This window comes from Vicia villosa, linkage group LG6 (genome assembly GCF_029867415.1).
Source record: "Vicia villosa cultivar HV-30 ecotype Madison, WI linkage group LG6, Vvil1.0, whole genome shotgun sequence".
Lineage (NCBI taxonomy): Eukaryota > Viridiplantae > Streptophyta > Magnoliopsida > Fabales > Fabaceae > Vicia > Vicia villosa.
In genome coordinates this window covers 50,537,829-50,557,680 of record NC_081185.1, presented here as the reverse complement: position 1 = coordinate 50,557,680, position 19,852 = coordinate 50,537,829, and the positions used below count along the sequence as shown (strand labels likewise).

Sequence of the window (19,852 nt, the reverse complement as noted above, 5' to 3'; positions counted from 1 at the left end):
ATTTAGATCACATTATAATATATGTAGAGGATAGAGAAAAGATGTCGGTTATACTATGACAGGACACTAAAGCACTCTTAAGAGACTAGTCTTTTCTCATAACTTTGGTGAGCATGCAGGAGCAGACAAGAGATACTGACATACGTTAGTGTTTAGAGACAGATTTTAATTTGACTTAGATTCATTCAAGAAATGGTTGTTTAGCCAAAAAATATGAAATGAGTGCAGTATTTAAAGTTAACTCAGAGATACAGCACATGCATGGAGAGTATGACAGGTAGCTGAGTAGGTGACAACTAAAACTAGGCATGCAAGAAAGATTTATGTATATTAAAAGAAATTATAAAGGAGACAGTTTTAGAAAGATCTGACTATATTGAAGATAATTTTTTTCTTCTGTCTTTCTTGAGAGAGAGCTACTTCTTAAGCAGAAGTTCTGCCTTTCTTTGCTTCAGAGACTTAGCTTTACAATCTTGTTCTACCTTGTCTTCTTCCTCTGATTTGCACTAATGATTTTGAGAAGATCACTTGGCATGGGTCAACTACAGTTGTTTATTTTTGGATATTTCCATTGAGCACATATTCTTCTTGATGATGTTTTGAGAATCTTGTGAAACTTTTGATGTTGATCCACAAAGCTCCTTTGGATATGTAGATGAGGTTCTTAGAGCATTGAGATCTTGCCTTGACATCTTCTGATTATACTGAGTGTTGGAATATGAAGTTAATTTTCTACTCAGTGTGGTTTTTCTCCTTCTAGATCTCTCTACACGGTTAAGTGTTTGATCTTGAGATCAATAACAGAGCCATGCTCTGATACCAATTGAAGGTGGAGAAAAACACAAGAAAGGGGGGATTGAATTGTATTCTTTATCAATTAAAATTTCCTTTTCTTTAATTTTAGTATCTCATCTTCTGGATATGCTTTTAATGTTGAGGAAGCATGCTTGGAATGGAGTTGCATAACCAATGAGATATTCAATTTAACTTCTTTATATCATCAGAACTTCTGACTTGTCTCAGTACAGTTCTAAGGATATTCTGCGTGAATGTTCAGAGTTAATTGAATTGTGTAGAAAGTAAAAGACACATTCATTTTTATCTTGGTTCACCTTCTGAATAAGGCTACCTCCAGTCCACCTTCCTCAGGTGATTTGCCTCTCAACAGAGGTCTTAATCCACTATAACCAAACTTTATTACATCTGGACGATTCTCCGTCGTGACTAACAACCTGCTCAGCCAACTGCTATGACTAACCCTGCACAAGCTACCCATGAGTGACTAACCCCTAGATAACTGAATCGTTCAATGATCTCAGCGAGATATAACGTTCATCAATCTAGTAACCCTGCACAAGCCAACTGCTCGTGACTAACTGCAATGGACTATTCAATGATCTGATCCACATATATAACATACATTGACTCCAGCACAACCAACTGCTGTGAATGACCCCACACAACAAACTTGTTGTTGTAACACCCGAGGCCAAATAAGGCGAGGGATGGTTACACCGCATGTAACACCTGAGGCCAATGGGGGCTATGGTGGTCGCCACATCGGAATGAGAGGGATCCTAAGACCGTGCAGGTATGAGACTTCATGGTTGAAGGAAAGCTTATAAGGATTGATGGGTACTACCTATACCAACAAGATGCATCTTCTTTTCGGGAGCTCATTCCATTAGAACTTCACAGTTAAGCGTGCTTAACTTGGAGCAATTCTGGGGTGGGTGACCTTCTGGGAAGTTTCTCGGAAAGTGTGCGAGTGAGGTCAAAGCATGCTGAAAAGACCCGTGTTGGTTTGTGGGGTCAGTCGATCATCCCGAAAGCAGTCTGGGCGTCTGGGGCGTTACAAATGGTATCAGAGCCAGACCTCTCCCAGTACGATGTGGTTCGAGGACGAACCATGCGGAAGCTGGTGGGCATGTAACACCCGAGGCCAAATAAGGGGAGGGATGGTTACACCGCATGTAACACCTGAGGCCAATGGGGGCTATGGTGGTCGCCACATCAGAATGAGAGGGATCCTAAGACCGTGCAGGTATGAGAATGCATGGTTGAAGGAAAGCTTATAAGGATTGATGGGTACTACCTATACCAACAAGATGCATCTTCTTTTCGGGAGCTCATTCCATAAGAACTTCACAGTTAAGCGTGCTTAACTTGGAGCAATTCTGGTATGGGTGACCTTCTGGGAAGTTTCTCGGAAAGCGTGCGAGTGAGGTCAAAGCATGCTGAAAAGACCCGTGTTGGTTTGTGGGGTCAGTCGATCATCCCGAAAGCAGTCTGGGCGTCTGGGGCGTTACAGTTGTGATTAAATATAGATGATGAACCGTTCAGTGATCCCATCAGGATATAACATTCATCGATCTTCTGGAGATTACAAGTGTGCTTCTTAGATAAGTAGATTTCTCCTATTCTTAAGTACATCTGTTTACGACACTTCGACTAGAAGTCACTTCTGGTGCCTAAACATTCTATCAGAAGTTTCTAAGATATTACACACTACAAGAAAAAACTCTATGTGTTTTTACATATTATTACAAGAAACAAAATGTCTTGTAGCCTTCTTGTCTTCAACTTCAGGATGAGATCCTTGCATGTCTGTTGATAAGCAGAATATGAGCATCAGCTCCAAATGGTAAGTGCTTCTTCATGCTGATCTTTCTCTTCAAATCTTCTTAAGCTGATTTAGAGAAACAACTCTATTGTTGATTGCTTCTAATTTGATCTTCATCTTCTGAAAGCAGATTTAGAGCAACATCTCTTGTATTAATTGCTTCTTTCATCTAGGCCTTTTTCTTATCAGAGTAAGAAGATTAGAGCTTCAGCTTTTGAAATTAATTCCTTCTAGTAAGACCATCTTCATTTCCTCTTCAAGCAGATTTAGAGCAATAGCTCTATGTTGAATTGCTTCTTCCAATGCTTGTCTTCTTCTTAAATAATGATCATGAAGCTTGTTACAGCTGATAACACATTTAATGATCATAAGCAAACATGAAACACTTCTTTGAGCAACAACTCAGTGTATTCAGTTTCTCAAGTCATTCAATGTGAACAATGTATGAGCTGATCACGTATTAGTGAACTTCTAATAACTCCAATGGATAATACTGCTGAACAGCAGAGATTTCTTTTTCACTCTCTTATGATTTCTGCACGTAGGCTTATAGCTAGTGTATAACAACACTATGGATTAATTTATCACATACTAAGTATGTGTTGCCTCTTGTGTAACTTCTGATGCCATGATTTCATATTTCTTCATTTATGCTTTCATGCTTAGTTTCTCTTTATAGATTTTCTCTCAAGATTTCTCTTTTTCTGCACTCTGTAGTTGCACCATGGGTTCACACTTTGGATGCATATTCAATGCATTTTGGTGTACGAATGGGCACACACTCAAGTTTAAAATTTGATATATATATATATATATATATATATATATATAGCTTGATGAGTTACCGTTGGAATCTAGCCGTTGAGATTTGTTGAATATTTCTTTGAATGCTTCGTCTCGATTGAATCATGAAAGACAAGTGTAGTTCTTTGCAGAATCTTATCCTTAGCCTGATGATGACAGTTGGTAGCGTGTTTCCTTGATTAAACTTGCCTTTTTCAATGCGATGCATGTTGGTTGTTTCTTCAATCAACCTTGGGAGTTGTTCCATTAACTTGTTGCAACCGTTTTGCTCATGATGATATTTGTAACGTATTTTCTTTTGGTTCTGAACTTTTGTTTGCTAAAATTGTATTTTCTTTTCTTGTCCAGGTGTGCCTTAGATGTTGTAGCTTTTTGTATGTCATTGTGTTGCTCTTATCAGAACTTCTGATCTTCTAATCATGTAATCTTCTTGTTGTAACGTATCTCCTCGTATATTGATATTTGTGCTTAAGTCCTTGAAGCTTGTCTTGTTGAACTCTTGCTCTTTATACCAGAACTTCTGATGCTCTGTCTATCTGATGTTGTCGTATAAGACTTTATAACATAGTATCTGCACATTTAATGAAATCATTAGTAATAAAATTGTTACTCACAAAATATATGCTTGTTATCATCAAAACCAGATTCTGAACATAGATTATCAATCTTGTTCTAACACAATTCTGATAGAATTGGTGTTCCTTAGGTATCCTCTAATATGGATACATGAGAAGTCCTTGAGACCTGGTTAGACTCTTGGAGGGTTCTTGGTCAATAAACTTTATATCTCCTGGAAATCACTGAACAATTTATTGTCTAGGGTTAGTCACGAGCAGTTGGCTTGTGCAGGTGTTGCTAAGTTGATGAACGTTATATCTTGCTGAGATCACTGAACGGTTAATCATCTAGGGTTAGTCACTCGCGGGTAACTTGTGCAGGAAGTCAGTCACGACAATTGATCGTGAAGTTGTAATCAGTTTGGTTATAATGGATTAAGTCCTTGATTGAGAGAGGCAAAATCACTTGAAGAGGGTGGGCTGGAGGTAACCTTATTGAGAAGGTGAACCAGGATAAAAATGAATGTGTCTTTTATCTTCTGCATCTTTCATTTAACTCAGAACATTCACACTAATTATCTTCAGAACTGTCCTTGACCTAGTCAGAAGTTCTGATGGAGTTAAGAAGTTAAATTGAATATGTATCTCATTGGTTATGTCGTGTTATCTCTAACATGCTTCCGCAACAACAATCTAAATATATCTTGAAAATGAGATACTAAGAAGAAAGAAAAGATTTATAGAAAGGGAAATAAAAATTGAAAAGAACACAATTCAACCCCCCCCCCCCCCCTTTCTTGTGTTTTTCTCCACCTTCAATTGGTATCAGAGCATGGCTCTGTTATTGATCTCAGAATCAAACACTTAACCGTGTAGAGATATCCAGAAGGAGAAAAACCACACTGAGTAGTAAACAAATATTTATTCCTACACTCAGTATAATCAGAAGCTGTTAGAACAAAGATGCTTAAAACTCAGAGGAAATTATCTACAAACCAAAAGAGCGTGTGGATCATATTTTAAGGAAACTCAAGACATCAGAAAGAAGAAAATATGCTTAATAAAATATTCAAAGTCAAACACGTGTAGCTGACTCAAGCCAATTGGTCAACTTCAACTTATCAGATCAAATCAAAGGAAGATGACAAGGTAGAACAAGTTTTTGAAGCAAAGACCAGACAGACTTATTACATCAGAAGATGCTCTCTCTCAGTAAAGACTAGGAAGAAACGTGTATCTTCAAAACGGTCAGATATTTCTGAAACTCTCTGATTATTTATTTAAATTTTGTTTACTCTATGATATCCTTAGTAATTACTAGATAGCTTGTTATATATTACCAATATATCCTACTCGTAGCTCTAAGTATCTTTGTGTAGTTTTTTCATCACTCTCGAGAAACTAGTTCAACCACCTCATGAACTCACCTGTCTACTTCTAAAATTTTATTTTCTTAGTGATATAAGTCCATACACCTTAGCTTCTCAACAGCTACTTCTCCCTCAAAATGCCTCCACTAACCCATCTAGGTAACGAAAATCTTCTTGAAGTAATCTTAGAAAACCAAGTTGAAATCTCATCAGTCGAAAACCATTTCGCTTATAGTCTCATGGATGTAGTCTACTGTCAAAAATGGACTAGATACCTCTCAATGCTCAAGAGACCCATCTATGAAAATCTCGTTAAAGACTTCTGTAACACGCGTGTCTTAACCCTAAGGATAACTCCATCTCGTCCTTTATATTTGATATCCCGATTTCCATTAACTGTTTCTCCTTTGTTATTGCGACTGGATGTGAGGATCAAGGAAATATTGTTAACTCCTTTGACACTCAGTTCATTAAGCCTGAGAAGTTGAGAATCCTTCATGATTTTTCTTTAAGATATAATCCCACTGACCCCGAAAGTCTCCTAACCATTCCAAAGACCTGGTTTAAGCTTGTTACTTCAAATTTCCTTCCTAGTAAAGAGAACCAGGATATCCTAAGATATGGGGATCAAGTGTTCATGTATCTTTTGATGAATATTATGCGCATAAATTTGCTACAATCTATGTTCATTCATCTATGGAATTCCATTTTTGAATCCAGAAATCGCACTAAGTCCTACATTCCTTTTGGAAGAGTGCTATCAGAAATATTCATTCAAGAAAGAATTGTGGATATCATCAAAGAAATGATAGTAAATGATGAAATAGAAAATTACCCTAAAGATGTGTTGTTAAGAACTAAGGGCAACATCTTTAGAAACTAAAGAACTTAGGTATTTATGTAAACTTGCTCTGTAATGAAATTATGCTTATGAGTTTGCATTATATGTTCTGTTTTGTTCTTCTCTTTGTTTACGTTGCTAGACTTTCTGGATAAAGGCATTCTGATCTATTTAAATCACGTAATCTTAGACCATGCTAAAACCTGTTCAAAATGTTGCCCTGTCTACACTAAGCTCCATCAGAATCTGGACTATGTGTAAACCAACTAAAGTTAGAAGACAAGTAGAACAAAAAGGTCAGAAGTTTAGGTTTACAAAGTTAGAACTAGAAGTTGAATCTAACTAAAAGTCAGAAAGAAAATCGTACAAAATCAGAAAGTTCATAACAGTAACTCACAAAAACAAGTAATTATTGAACGCGTGTCCAAAGGTTCTCTTAAAAGTCACTCGATCAAACTACTGAGAAAAAATCCCTATGAAACTGTTCCAAACTCTTCAAATCACGTTTTCCCTTTCCAAAACAGTCAAAATTAATTAATGCCCAACAATAATTACTTTTTAATTTAATAATTCCATTCGTTTTCCATTACATCATCGTTGCAGTTATATATATCACTAACACTTCCTCTCTACATCTATCCCACATCTCTCTCACCCGTCTGCTCTTACCTCTTTGTTTGTTCATCACTTCCTCGTTCTCATATTCAATGGATTTCCAACCCAGTCTCATTATCATCAAAGAAAACTACATTGGACTAGCTAAAAGAAATAATTATTTTATGGAATTTCTGGAGAGACAAGGCTTGTTTAATTATGTTGTCCTTCTCAACGGTCCAGTCTTCACCAACCTTGTGAAGACCTTCTGGATGGAAGCATCTGTTAGTGATGACAATCGCAGCATCACATCCAGAATCTACGGCATTCCATTTATCATTACGGAAGAATCCATTGCTAAAACGATCAGATATGCTCCCAACCCATCTGTTATCAGTCTCGTGTCGTTTGATTGCTGGAATGTGAATCACACTATAAGCAAAAATATCAGACGCATCTTTAACAGTGCGGAATTTCTGACGCATTTCAGACAAGTTTTGTTTAGGTTCGTCTTATCTAACATAAAACCTAGAGAAAACTTTCATCAAATCCTGTCAAATAGGGATTACTTTCTAATTCACAGACTTGAAAACGATCGTCCTCTAAACCTTCATGCAATAATCTTCTGTCATCTAAAAGAATCTCTCACTGCATTTGGTTGTGGTCAAAGTGTTCACATTCCATATGGGAGAATTCTATCTGCTCTACTTGAATCTGCTGAAGTGATTCAAATTATCGCAATGCAGAATTTGAGAACAACAATGACATTCTTATTGAAGAAGAGTGTGAAGCGTTCTATGCTTAGATATCTGTAGTTTTCTCTATTGTAATTTTTCAGTTAAGTTATTATCTGCCTTAATTCTCTTGAAATATAATGAAATGTTATGTTCTGTTTAATTGCTGTTTATGTTATCTACTGAATATTTAAACTGTTTGAGCACTCTTAATTATGAAACAGAAAAGACTTATATGAAATATACTTGCTTAATTATTATCATCTCATAAAATTGTTCCATCAAAATACATGGTTTTTACCATCATCAAAAAGGGGGGAGATTGTTAGAACAAGATTGAGAACCTATGTTCAGAATCGGGTTTTGATGATAACAAGCATATATTTTGTGAGTAACAATTTTACTACTAATGCTTTCATCAAGTGTGCAGATATTATGCTATAAGCCTTATACGACGACATCAAAAAGAAACTCAGACAAGCAGAACATCAAAAAGAAACTCAGACAAGTTTCAAGGAATTAAACAGAAATATCAGATACATGAAGAACTCATTAAACCAAGAAGATCACGTGAGTAAATGATCATAAGTCATTGTAGAAACAAAAGCTTGACATTAAAAAGAACATTAAGCTTCCTCAGAAGTACAACATCAACATTTAGGGCAACAGAAGTTTTGACTCTGTATTCAGAAGCTTCGAAGAACAGTATAAATTGCTCCAATTAAATCACATGCAATTTTATCACGTTACTCAATGCAAAGACAAAATTATGACATCTATTGTTCTCTACATTTTGACAAAAGGTATGAAAACACGCTACCAAGAGAAATTGTCTTGAAAGAAGAAAAAAACAAGGAGAACACGCTACCAAAAGATAAGATTCGCCTTGGAAATAGGTGTGTCAGCATTCAAATATGGTTCAACGAAAATATTCCAACGGTAATAACAGACTTCTATAAAAAGAACAAATCTATGATAGAAGAAATATGGTTAAGAGAGGGAAACAACGTGAGCAAGCAAATAAGCATAAGATTAATTAAGTTGCTCCAACAAAGGCAACACACACAAAGTGTGTGATAAAACTATTATGTTGAAATACATATCATAAGCCTATGAAAAGAAAATGAAAAAGAGTGAAAAAGAAAATCCTGCATGTTTTGTAGAACGCTCCAATGGAGTTATAAGAAATCCACAAATACTTGATCGAACCATACATTTCTCATGTTGTATGACAAAGAAACAGGATACACTGAGTTGTTGCTCGATAGTGCTTCGTGTTTACTTATGATCACCAATGTGTCATCAGCCATTACAAGCTCAATGATTAGTATTCAAGAAGAAGAAGATGAAGATCAATAAACAAGAAGCAATTTATACAAAAGCTGCTCACTACGCCAAAATTGATATTTTGTAGCGCCTAATTTAATAGCACTTTTAAAAAAAGTGTTATTAAAAAGGAAAAAACATATTTATAATAGCACTTTATGGTCAGGCGCTATTATAAAATATAAAAAATGTAATTTTGATAGCACTTAGTAGAAAAACGCTATTATTAAACTTCAGTAAGATAGCCCTTTCTGAAAAACGCTATTAATATTGTACATTTTGATAGCGCTTTCTAAAAAATGCTATTAATATTATACACTAAAATAGCACTTTCTGAAAAACGATATTAATAATCTTCACTATTTTTTTGAAAAAAATATTTTTCCGTATAGATAGCACTTTATGTTAAAGTGCTATTATTTTAGTCATCCCTAATACTGTGGAACTTAATAAATTAATTAATAAATTAATAAAATAAAATAAAAAAGGGGACACTTTTTCATTTTTGGCGCACAATATTGGGGAAACTTTTCATTTTGCCCCCAAAAGCATTCTCTCCAAACTCTTCCGCCGAATACTCTGCAAATATCATCTCTCACCGATTAATCTTCTCCGCCGAATACTCTGCAAATATCATCTCTCACCGATTAATCTTCTCCTCCGAATCCACTCACGCCGTCGAACCTACTCACACCGTCAAACCCAGCCACGCTCTCTTCTTCGTTCATCGGCCACGGTTCATCGATTCAGAGTTGAAGTCTTTGCCCGATTCTTCAAAGGTAAGTTAAAAATTCTTCTTTATTTTGAGCTATTTTCGCTTGCAATCATGTTTGGTTCTGTTTGAATCGGATGTTTAGAAACATAGGGATTTTGAATCTGAGAATCATCTCAAAATCTTATTTGTTTGATATAAATCATATTGTTTGATTGAAATCTGAGTGTGCATAAACGTTTTTGGATTGTTTATGAGAATATAAACATAAGGCGCTGATTTTTATCTGGTTAATTTATGACAAGATGTAGGGCGGTGATTGTTTCTGAGATAGATTTGGTGTAAATCGAATGAGCACATTTATACGATTATAATCACTCTTTTGGGTAGGGAGGGCTTGTTAGATAAGTGTCGCGAGGTGTTCGATGAAATGCCTAGCCAAGGTGTTCCTCGGAGTGTGTTTGCTTATACTGCTGTTATTAATGCTTATGGTCGTAATGGTCAGTTTCAGGATTTGCTTGATAGAATGAAACAAGAGAGGGTTCCTGCTAGTGTGTTGACTTATAATACTGTTATTAATGCTTGTGCTAAAGGTGGGTTGGATTGGGAGGGTTTGTTAGGGTTGTTTGATGAAATGAGACATGAAGGGATACAACCTGATTTTGTAACTTATAATACATTGCTCAGTGCTTCTGCTCATAGGGGGTTGGGGGATGAAGCTGATTTTGGTTTAATGGATTTTAATAAGGTTTGTATAATGTGTTTATTGATTGCTATGATCATCAATTTGGTAGCTTCTAAATGTTGTTAATTTATTGATATGATCATTAACTCTATTTGAAGTAAGAGTTCTGGAATAATGTTTTTTTTCGAATTACCATTACTTGTGATTTGGGTTCTAGTTAGTTTATGTGCCTATTGTGTTTATTGATCGCTAATTTGCTATTATCATCAAATCAATGGTTTTTAAATGTTGATAGTGATTATTAGATGTTAGATTTTGAATCTATTTCCTTTTTTTATTACTGAATTTGAAGTAGGTGACAACTGTCATTATAAAAATCGGATATTTGTTCTGCTTCTTGTTTAGCTTTTGTTTTGAATAGATGCTGACTGGGTTGAAATTTTGCAGAAATATATTGGCGATCATGAGATTCAAGAAAGGGACTAAGGTGGAAGTGTTAAGCAAAGATGAAGTGCCTTCTGGATCCTGGCTATGTGCAGAGATTATTCGTGGTAAGGGCCACCATTACACTGTTAAGTATGAGGGGTTTGAAGGTGCTACTGGTGAGACAATCGTGAGGAGAGTTTCGAGGAAATCTGTAAGACCGTGTCCGCCTGCATTTGAACTCGTGGAGAACTAGACTCCAGGTGAAGTTGTAGAAGTGTATCAGAATTTTTCTTGGAAGATGGCTACTGTTTTGAAGGTTTGGGGGAAAAAGTGCATTTCTGTTAACACGAATGCAACAATATCGCGTGTGTGCACTCTCAAATGTTATGTTTTGATATTTATGTTGTGCTTATAATTGTTGCAGGTATGTTCAGAACAATATGTTATCTTGAACTGTACCGTCTGAACTTTAGAGCAGAAATTTGGTTTTAAAGTGAGTATTGTTTTTCCACGAAACACAATTGCTTCAAATGGATCAATACATTTCTTTTAAGTTCAAATATGAAACACAATTGCTTCAAATGAATCAATACATTTCTCTTAAGTTCAAATATTTACACATCAAACAACTACTTTTTTCTGCCCTCAACAGGTACTCCGGAAACTACGATCTTCATAAAGGAAGCCAAAAAAAGGACCAAATTGTATGTGATTATTGGTTCAGCAGCTGGCGCCGCCATTTTACTTTTAGCTACTATCGTTTATTGCTTGTTTATGGACAAAGGAATTTCACAGGTTTTGCATGGAAGCTTATTAAATTGCTTATAGCTTATTCAAAAGCAATTTGATTTGATTTGATCTGTTGTTATATAAGTAGTTTTTACATAAGGACTTATACATAGAATGTAGAAAATTTGTCGAATTGAGTGATGTGGTGTTAGAGAAACATTTCAGACTCATCATCATACTAACAAATGTTGTAACCAAATATTTTGAAGGAGTTGGGGAATTATTTCTCTAACCGTGGCGTATTGTTGGCAACTTTACACCTTATGGATTTTGGTTCAGTTGCATGAAGCAGTCCCTGGTAAAAGGTACAATAGATATGTGGAGCTAGCACAAGCAGCATTTGGTAAGTTTGTTTGCGTTTTTGTATTCGTTTACTTTTGAACCAGAGTTGTTACTCGAACACGTGCTATCATCGCGGTTTAGTAATGATTGGTTTATGATTTTTCTACCTTTCTTTGCAGGGGAAAGATTAGGAGTATGGCTTGCACTTTTTCTACCTTTCATTGAAGAACTTCGATCTTCACTGTTTTTGTAGGAATTTCTAACTTCACTAATTTTAACAATGTAGTTTGCAAAAGAAAACCCTATCAACCAAGTTTCACCCAAAGTCAAAGTCAAAATATTGATGATATAACAGAAGAGGCTATCACAACAACATTAAGAAGGAGATTATGGACACTGGCCAGGAGATTCTGGAGGTCCCATGTTTCTTATGTCTAGATTGGTAATTTTTTAAATTCTTCTCCTATTCAAAACTTGTGTGTTTTTGTTTAGTTTTTCTTTTCACTTTTCATTCATAATGACAACAACTCTATGATTAAACAGGTTATTACTCTCTCTGTCACCGAGGCTTTGAATGCAGTCTTAACCGATGAGCATAAAAAGTAAATGCGTTGGTACCTCTATAATCATCAAATTTTGCTTAGAAAGTATGACAATTTGTTTTGAGATTTAGATTGAAGTACTCTTAGCTAGAACGCATGCATCTACAAATTTAGCTATGTAAATGCCCTATTTTTTTAGTACACTAGATGCCCTATATATGTTACTATATTTAAACAAATGGATTTGGTTAAAAATGTTATTTGGTATTGATGGATCATAATATGTATGCAATGAGTAACTTAAAGTGTTATTTGGTATTAAATTGAATGTAGTGTTTTGATATTTGCACACAAAGAGTAATTTTGCGTAAAAAAAAGGTACTACAATAGCGTTTTGTAAAGAGTGATATTAATGAAACATCCTATAATAGCACTTTTTAGAGAAAGTGCTATCAAATATGTGTCATATATTAGCGCTTTTTTTGAAAGTGCTATCAAATATGTACCATATAATAGCATTTTGTTTGAAAGTGCTATCAAACATGGGCCTTATAATAGCGCTTATTTTGAAAGTGCTATCAAAATCAAATCAAAAGACGCACAAAATGACCACTTCCATAGCGCTTAAGGAAAAACGCTATTAAAAACTGGTATTTTAATAGCACTTTTAAAGTGCTATTGAACAAAAAATGTTTACAATAGCGGCGCGGTTAATAGCGCTTTTAAGTGCTATCAAAAACAAAAAAAAAAAACGCTATTAAATAGCTTATTTGGCGTAGTGGCTGCTCTTAATCTGCTTATAGAAGAAGAAGAAGAAGAAGATCTCATCCAGAAGTTAAAGAAAAGAAGACTACAAGAATATTTTTTATGTCTTGTAATTATTTGTAAAACATATAGAGTTATTTCTCGTATTGTGTTGTATCTTAGAAAATTTTTGATAGACTGTTTAGGCACCAGAAGTGACTTCTAGTCAGAGTCTCGTAAACATATGTACTTAGAATAGGAGAAAATCTGCTTGACTAAGAAGCACACTTGTAATCTCCAGAAGAACAATTCTGATAGAATTGGTGTTCCTTAGGTATCCTCTGTAACACCCTATTTCTACCCGGAAATTATTCAAGAATCAGAGTTTCAAAATTTCTCGACAAACAAATGAGGCGTCACATATTTATTTCTCAATAAATCACCTAATCGCATTTAGCGGATACATAGTGAAAATTCTGGTATGACAGACTCAGATGTCAATCCTGATGTCAAGACATCTGATCTGTTATTAATGTAGCACCAGCAGAATACAAGGATCCCCATTATTTAATTACTCTTAGGAAAGAGTCAATGAGACCTGGGATCACACATGTTCAGCATACATAACCAGATTATAATCTTTACATGGTTCTGTATAGGAACAGCTAACACTTCTGAACTTGATGTTATAGATAAAGTCATAACATTCATAACTGAACAAACAATGCAGAAGATAAACAACACACAGAATTGTTCACCCAGTTCGGTTCTAACTAACCTACTCTGGGGGCAACCAAGCCAGGAAGGAAATCCACTATCAGTAGTCTTAATTTAAAGCTAAACTTCCCCGTTTACAACTTCGCACTTAAACCCTACCCAATATAATCTCTACCTAGGTTCTCCTTAGATATGGAATATCTCCATTCCACTTCCAATCATAGCAATGATGTCTAGCAGTCAACAACTCAGCCACTGCATCGACAGCCTAATTCCCAACACTCTAAACACAAATAAACACAATATTAACTTGAAGTTGCTTACAAGCTTCCTCCAAGAACAAATCTTCACTCATTGCTTCACAGCTTCTGAGTGATTACACTAAACCTCTCACCTACAAGTTTTGAGGTACAAATCAGTGAACATCCCACACACCGAGTGGTTCACCTACACGGCTAACCCTAGAGACTACATCTTCCTAGCTCTGGCTATTAGCTCTACAAAATTAGGTTACAAAGATTTCTATTTATAACCTGATCCCAGTTGGACTTGGGCTTACAAATCGTAGCACTTTTGCTGTTACAAATATGCAGAAAATATTCTGCTACAAATAAGGTCTTTTAATCATAAGTTTCCTAATTTATCTCCTAAATTAGAAACCGTTGAATGTTCAATCTTCAGATTTGATTCTTCAATATTCTGACTTGATTCTTTGACCTTTAAATATGCGCCACATAGGATTACATAATATTCATATAGAATATTCTGTATCTGTTAAGTACAAACTGAATCTTCCTTCCAGTTCTGCAGGCGCAATGTCATGAGTTGATGTCATGACATTCCTTCTAACATCTTGCTTAAATATGTTTTGTTCTTTATAAACGTGCAAGATTCACATTAGTATTATGTTTTACTGCTATTATGTTTTAGCCAAACATAGATGCCAATCAGCCAATAAAAGAACTAACACATAGCACTTTCTTTAATCACTAAAAAATACTCAAAATATAATACTTTTCAAAACAGAATAACTCCTTTTATTAGAACATGGCGGAATCATAGTTCTCAATCTTTGAATCAATAACATCTTATTCAGCTAAAATAAAACAATAAACAACAACATCATAAACATCATAAATCATTCCCCCGAGTGCTACGTATCAGAGCGACAACCGACTCGATTAACGGCAACTAAATCTTCATACTCGAACACCTGCATGTTACCAATATAAAGGCAACGGCGAATAAGAGAAAAGGGTGAGATATAAAATCATATAAGTGAGCGCATGATAAATTGTATATTAGGATTCAGACATATATGATTATCACATCACAAGTATTAATATCATCATACTATTCATAAAATCACCAATTCACATCTTCACATACTCCCATCATTTAACAAGTCACAAAATACAGTCACGATATAGTCACTAAAAATCACAACTATAAATCATATAAGACATATGGGATATGACTCATGTATATGCATGTGGTACCAATCGGAGCTTCAGCCCCCGTCACCAATTGCCCAATTCAGAGGCACAAGGCATAAGCCTTCGTCACTAATTTGCCAATCCAGGCCGTCACAGAGTATGCATATGAAATGTGACTCGACAAAAAAAACATACACAACATACTCATCACAATCACATGTCATCGCAAGGCATAAGCCTACATCACTAATCATTACCAATTATTAGAGGTAATTCAACGTTACAATTAATCTTTCATCTTCACATAGAAACAAATCATCACGACATCGTCATGCTTCGGTATATCACGACAAACATATAACTTCACATATTAACAAAATCATCACGACATCATCATACTTCTGTATATCACGACAAACATATAACTTCACATATTAACAAAATCATCACGACATCATCATCACAACAAATCAACAAATTAAGTCAATTCACATTAGTCTATTATTTACTGTTTATTCGATTCGTTCGGTTAAATTCACTAATCATTACTATACAATAGTTTTACTGCTATCCATTGATTCACATGACTATAACCGATATAATTGCTATGTCCTTAAACATCTCAGCTTCCAAATTCTAATGTTCCCAAGTAAATCGTTTTCTTGAGATATATGAACCCCTACTGTTTTCAATTATTTCCCTTCATAAATGTAGTTCCATTTCTATTTTATATGCTATTATATATGCTTCAGGTAACAATATGCAATATGGAAACAGAACCAGAAACAACATAAAGTAGCAACAAGTAAACATGGCACAACAGGGTACATGTATTAGACAGAAAAGAAAACAAAAGAAACAGCAAAACACACAATGAAACATAAATTATAACATGCTTTCTAGGGTGTGCCGCTCGGCAAGCCACCACCCCCCATACAAATATGCAATGCCGACCGTCAAAGCCTCCAAGGGCCGTGCCGGTTGTCACATGGACGCCGCCGGTCGTCAATGACTTGGTTTGCCGACTGGCAGCCTCCAATTTCTTACTTCCCACACGCACAACATTGCATCATTTTCTTTTCAAATTCAGTTTCTATTTCTAACGCACAGCAGCAACAATATTATTTCCCAATTTCAATTTTCTATGAACAGCAACAATCAACTTAAGATAATGCAATAAATCTACACACCTAATTCCCACATACAATTTTTCATAAGCCCCATTATAGGAAGAGAATCTCACCCTTACGTTATTCAATTTGAAGCAACTTGATGGGTCTCCGATTGCACTTCCGATTGGGCACCATGGATGGAAATCTCGAAGCTTGTTCCTCTTCTCTAAGCCTTGCCTCCTTCTCTTTAAATATTGTTTTCTCCCAAATGAAAACACTACTCTTCTCATTCTCTAAAACCCTAATTTTCTCATTCCAATTGGGCTTGACTTCTATTTTTGCTCTATCTACTTCAATCCCCCTTTCTGACACTATGTGTCCTAATACAATTCCCTTTTGTACCATAAAATGACATTTTTCCCAATTTAACACTAAGTTCATTTTTACACATCTTTCTAAAACCTTTTCCAAGTTTTTAAGGCATCCTTCAAAACTTTGACTGCATATTGAAAAATTGTCCATAAAGACTTCCATGATGCTATCTAAAAAATCAACAAACATTGCCATCATGCATCTTTGAAAGGTTACGGGAGCATTACACATCCCAAATGTCTTTCTTCGGTAGGCAAAAGTGCCATAAGGGCATGTGAAAGTGGTTTTCCCTTGGTCATCAGGATGGATTGGTATTTGAAAGAAACCTGAATAACCATCTTGGTAGCAAAAATGAAAATGCCTAGCTAGGCGCTCTAACATTTGGTCTATAAATGGTAAAGGGAAATGATCCTTTCGGATAGCTTTGTTTAATTTTCGATAGACAATGCACATTTTCCACCCTGATTCAACACGCTTGGTTATAACGTCACCTTTCTCGTTTTGAATCACGGTTACACCGCCCTTCTTTGCTACAACATTAACTGGGCTCACCCATTTTTTAACGCCCGGAAAATCAATTATTCGCTTAATCTAGACGTTTGGAGTGTTTAGTGAAATTTTTCATATTTTGGGACGATTTAGTCGGTGTTAGCGGGATAGCGGATCGATAATTAATCGGAAATTTTAATATTTTTAGTATTAAAAATTTTATTAGAGTGACGTGTATTATTTGGGAATTTTCTGAATAAATAAAATTAGACCGTAAAATAAGAGTTAACGAGTAAATTGGGAGTTAAGTGTTAGAAAGGGAGGTTTAATAATTAAATTAGGTGGGTTGATCTGAACAAATATGCATGAGTGACTTGGTTGGCCCAAAGTAGTAATAGTGAGATATAAACTAGGTTTTGAAACAGTCAGTGCCATAACACCAATTTTAGAGGAGAGCAAATAGCAGAGGAAGAAACCGGTGCACGAGAGATTCCATAGCAATGCAATTTGGGAGAATTTGATCGGGACGGTTTGGAGCAACCTTCGATCCAAAGGTAAGGGTGGGGTTCTTGCTCTATAAACGGGGACATGATAAATCGTATGTGAGGTTTGAGGGTTATAGTTTATCTCTGCGTACGTGTAAATCATATGTGTTGCTGTTATTGAATTTCTCGAAAAATTGGATGTAAATTGCTGCTGTTATGTTTAACTGCTGATATGTTTAACTGTGTTGGTTTGTGACTTTGATTGATTGAATTTCTTCTGATATATTAAATGATGAATGAAGGATTATATATATGATGATGGAGTTTTTCTATATTGATAATGTTGATCATAAACTACATATGGAAAAATTATTGGAAATGAAACGGGGTACAAGAAAACATAGGAAGAAGAATAAGAATTGTGGGGCGGGGACCACACCCTTTAGGGGAAAATGCCCCATAGCTTTAAGAGGGAGGTGTTGTGTGGGACGGGGGCCCAAATACTTAAGGGCGAGCGCCCTCCATGTGGGGACTGGGGGATTCACACTTTTTTCAGCCAAATGATCCAAATTTCCCAGTTAATTAAAGCATTAAGTAGGCATTAGTTTAGTTAATATACTATATGTATTATATTAGTAAAATAACATTGGGACTATTAGAATTAAAAATGGTTTTATTTATTTAAATAAGATAGTATATTAATTATGAGACCTTGGTTAGAAATATATTATTATAATTGAATCAATTAGTTTGACTGGATTGGTATATATATGCAGGTTAGTAGAGACAAAATACTCTCTTAGTGTCAAATTAGTTCTAATTAATTTACTTGATTTGATGAACTTATATATGTAGCAGGATTAAAAGTTGTAGCATGTTTAGTTAATAGCAGAAATTAGTAGAAGAATAAATAAGGGACTATTATATAGTAATTTTAGCAACCAGAGTTGTAATAATTAATAATTAAGTTGTTTGTTGCGAAGTATTTGCGACATTGTTGTTATTTATGTGGTTGATATATTATGTGGTTTATTGTGAATTTTGCGATGTTGCAGGAAATTAATATGGTGAGTAAATATCAATAATTATTGATATATTTTGGTGATGTAGGCAAATGCCTTGGCGACGTATTTGATGATTGATTGTGGTTTGTTGCATTTCATAGTGTCTCATGAATTGCATGTTGTAGCGACGGTCTGGATTGGCAAAACAGTGACGAAGGCTTATGCCTGTTTTTGATGCCTTTATTATTTGGCAATTGGAGATGGGGGCTGAAGCCCTGGGTACCACATGCATGATGCATTTGTCGTGTCTCATTCACTTGTTTTGTTGCGACGTTGTGTGTGATTATGTGATTTTGATTTTGAATTGGTTGATTGAAATTGAGACTTGAGATATATATTATAACTTGAATCGTATTATACTTTTTATCATGACTTTATTTGTATTGTTTGATATCTCACCCTTTGCTTGTTTTTGCCTTTGCCTTTATATTGGTAACGTGCAGGTGACGCTAGTGAGTGAAGATTTAGCCGCAGTGAGTTGAGTCGGTTGTCACTCTGATACGTAGCACTCGGGGGGACAAAACGATTGTTTTATTTATTATTTTGTTTGCTGAATTTTTAAGTGAATAAGGTTTTGAATTGTAATTTATAATTACTTTGCAAGGATGCTACATCGTTATTTGATTTTATGAAGTTTGGTGATTTCCAATGCGATTTGAAATAATTATTTGGATAATTTGGTTTTAAGAATTAATTTAAATTGTCTGTTTAAGTTTATGTGCTATGTATCCACGTGAAGGCAAGTAAGCCGTAAATGTTTTGAATGACGAATATGAGATATCCCAAATGTGTATTGTTTTCTGGAATTTATACTATAATTTTTCGTATAAATCGGGTAGATTTGGGGTGTTACATTAGTGGTATCATAGCAGGTCCGTCCGGCCAGTTGTCGAGTCGTAGTTAGTTAACAATCGAGTATTATTAATTACTTTATATGACTATTATTTATGTTGTAGTGCTTAGTTGAGATGGCTGATAGTGACGATGTTGCGATTGCTGCTGCTTTAGAGGCTATGGCTCAGGCTTTGGTGAATCAGCCATATGCTGATGAGAATGCTGGATCTCGTAGTTTAGCAACCTTCTAAAGGGAGAATCCGCCGGTCTTCAAAGGCAGGCATGACCCTGATGGAGCGTTGGAATGGTTGAAG

At 35.4% G+C, this 19,852-nt stretch overlaps 1 protein-coding gene across 5 annotated transcripts; it reads left to right on the top strand.

Moving 5' to 3' along the window:
• The first annotated feature begins 9,377 nt into the window (after window positions 1-9,377).
• On the top strand, window positions 9,378-12,493 carry LOC131611508 (pentatricopeptide repeat-containing protein At1g74850, chloroplastic-like). Of its 5 annotated transcripts, none has more exons than XR_009286949.1 (7): window positions 9,378-9,628; window positions 10,694-10,988; window positions 11,097-11,165; window positions 11,325-11,376; window positions 11,671-11,804; window positions 11,923-12,185; window positions 12,287-12,493. XR_009286949.1 is itself a non-coding variant. In XM_058883506.1 (2 exons), exons 1-2 carry the CDS (start codon window positions 9,992-9,994, stop codon window positions 10,730-10,732), a joined length of 357 nt encoding a protein of 118 aa, XP_058739489.1. In that variant the 5' UTR covers window positions 9,639-9,991; the 3' UTR covers window positions 10,733-11,011. The 5 variants fall into 5 exon arrangements, 1 of the variants encoding a protein (XP_058739489.1); XR_009286948.1 differs by having other exon boundaries at window positions 11,325-11,467; XR_009286947.1 differs by having other exon boundaries at window positions 11,325-11,804; window positions 12,030-12,185.
• Window positions 12,494-19,852: the final 7,359 nt, after the last annotated feature.

What these genes read in the sequence shown, in the direction of transcription:
- LOC131611508 (XM_058883506.1), top strand. Translation starts at nt 9,992, where the DNA reads ATGCCTAGCCAAGGTGTTCCTCGGAGTGTGTTTGCTTATACTGCTGTT. An exon ending in GTTTAATGGATTTTAATAAG is followed by an intron (nt 10,310 to 10,693) that starts GTTTGTATAATG and finishes GAAATTTTGCAG; the next exon opens with AAATATATTGGCGATCATGA.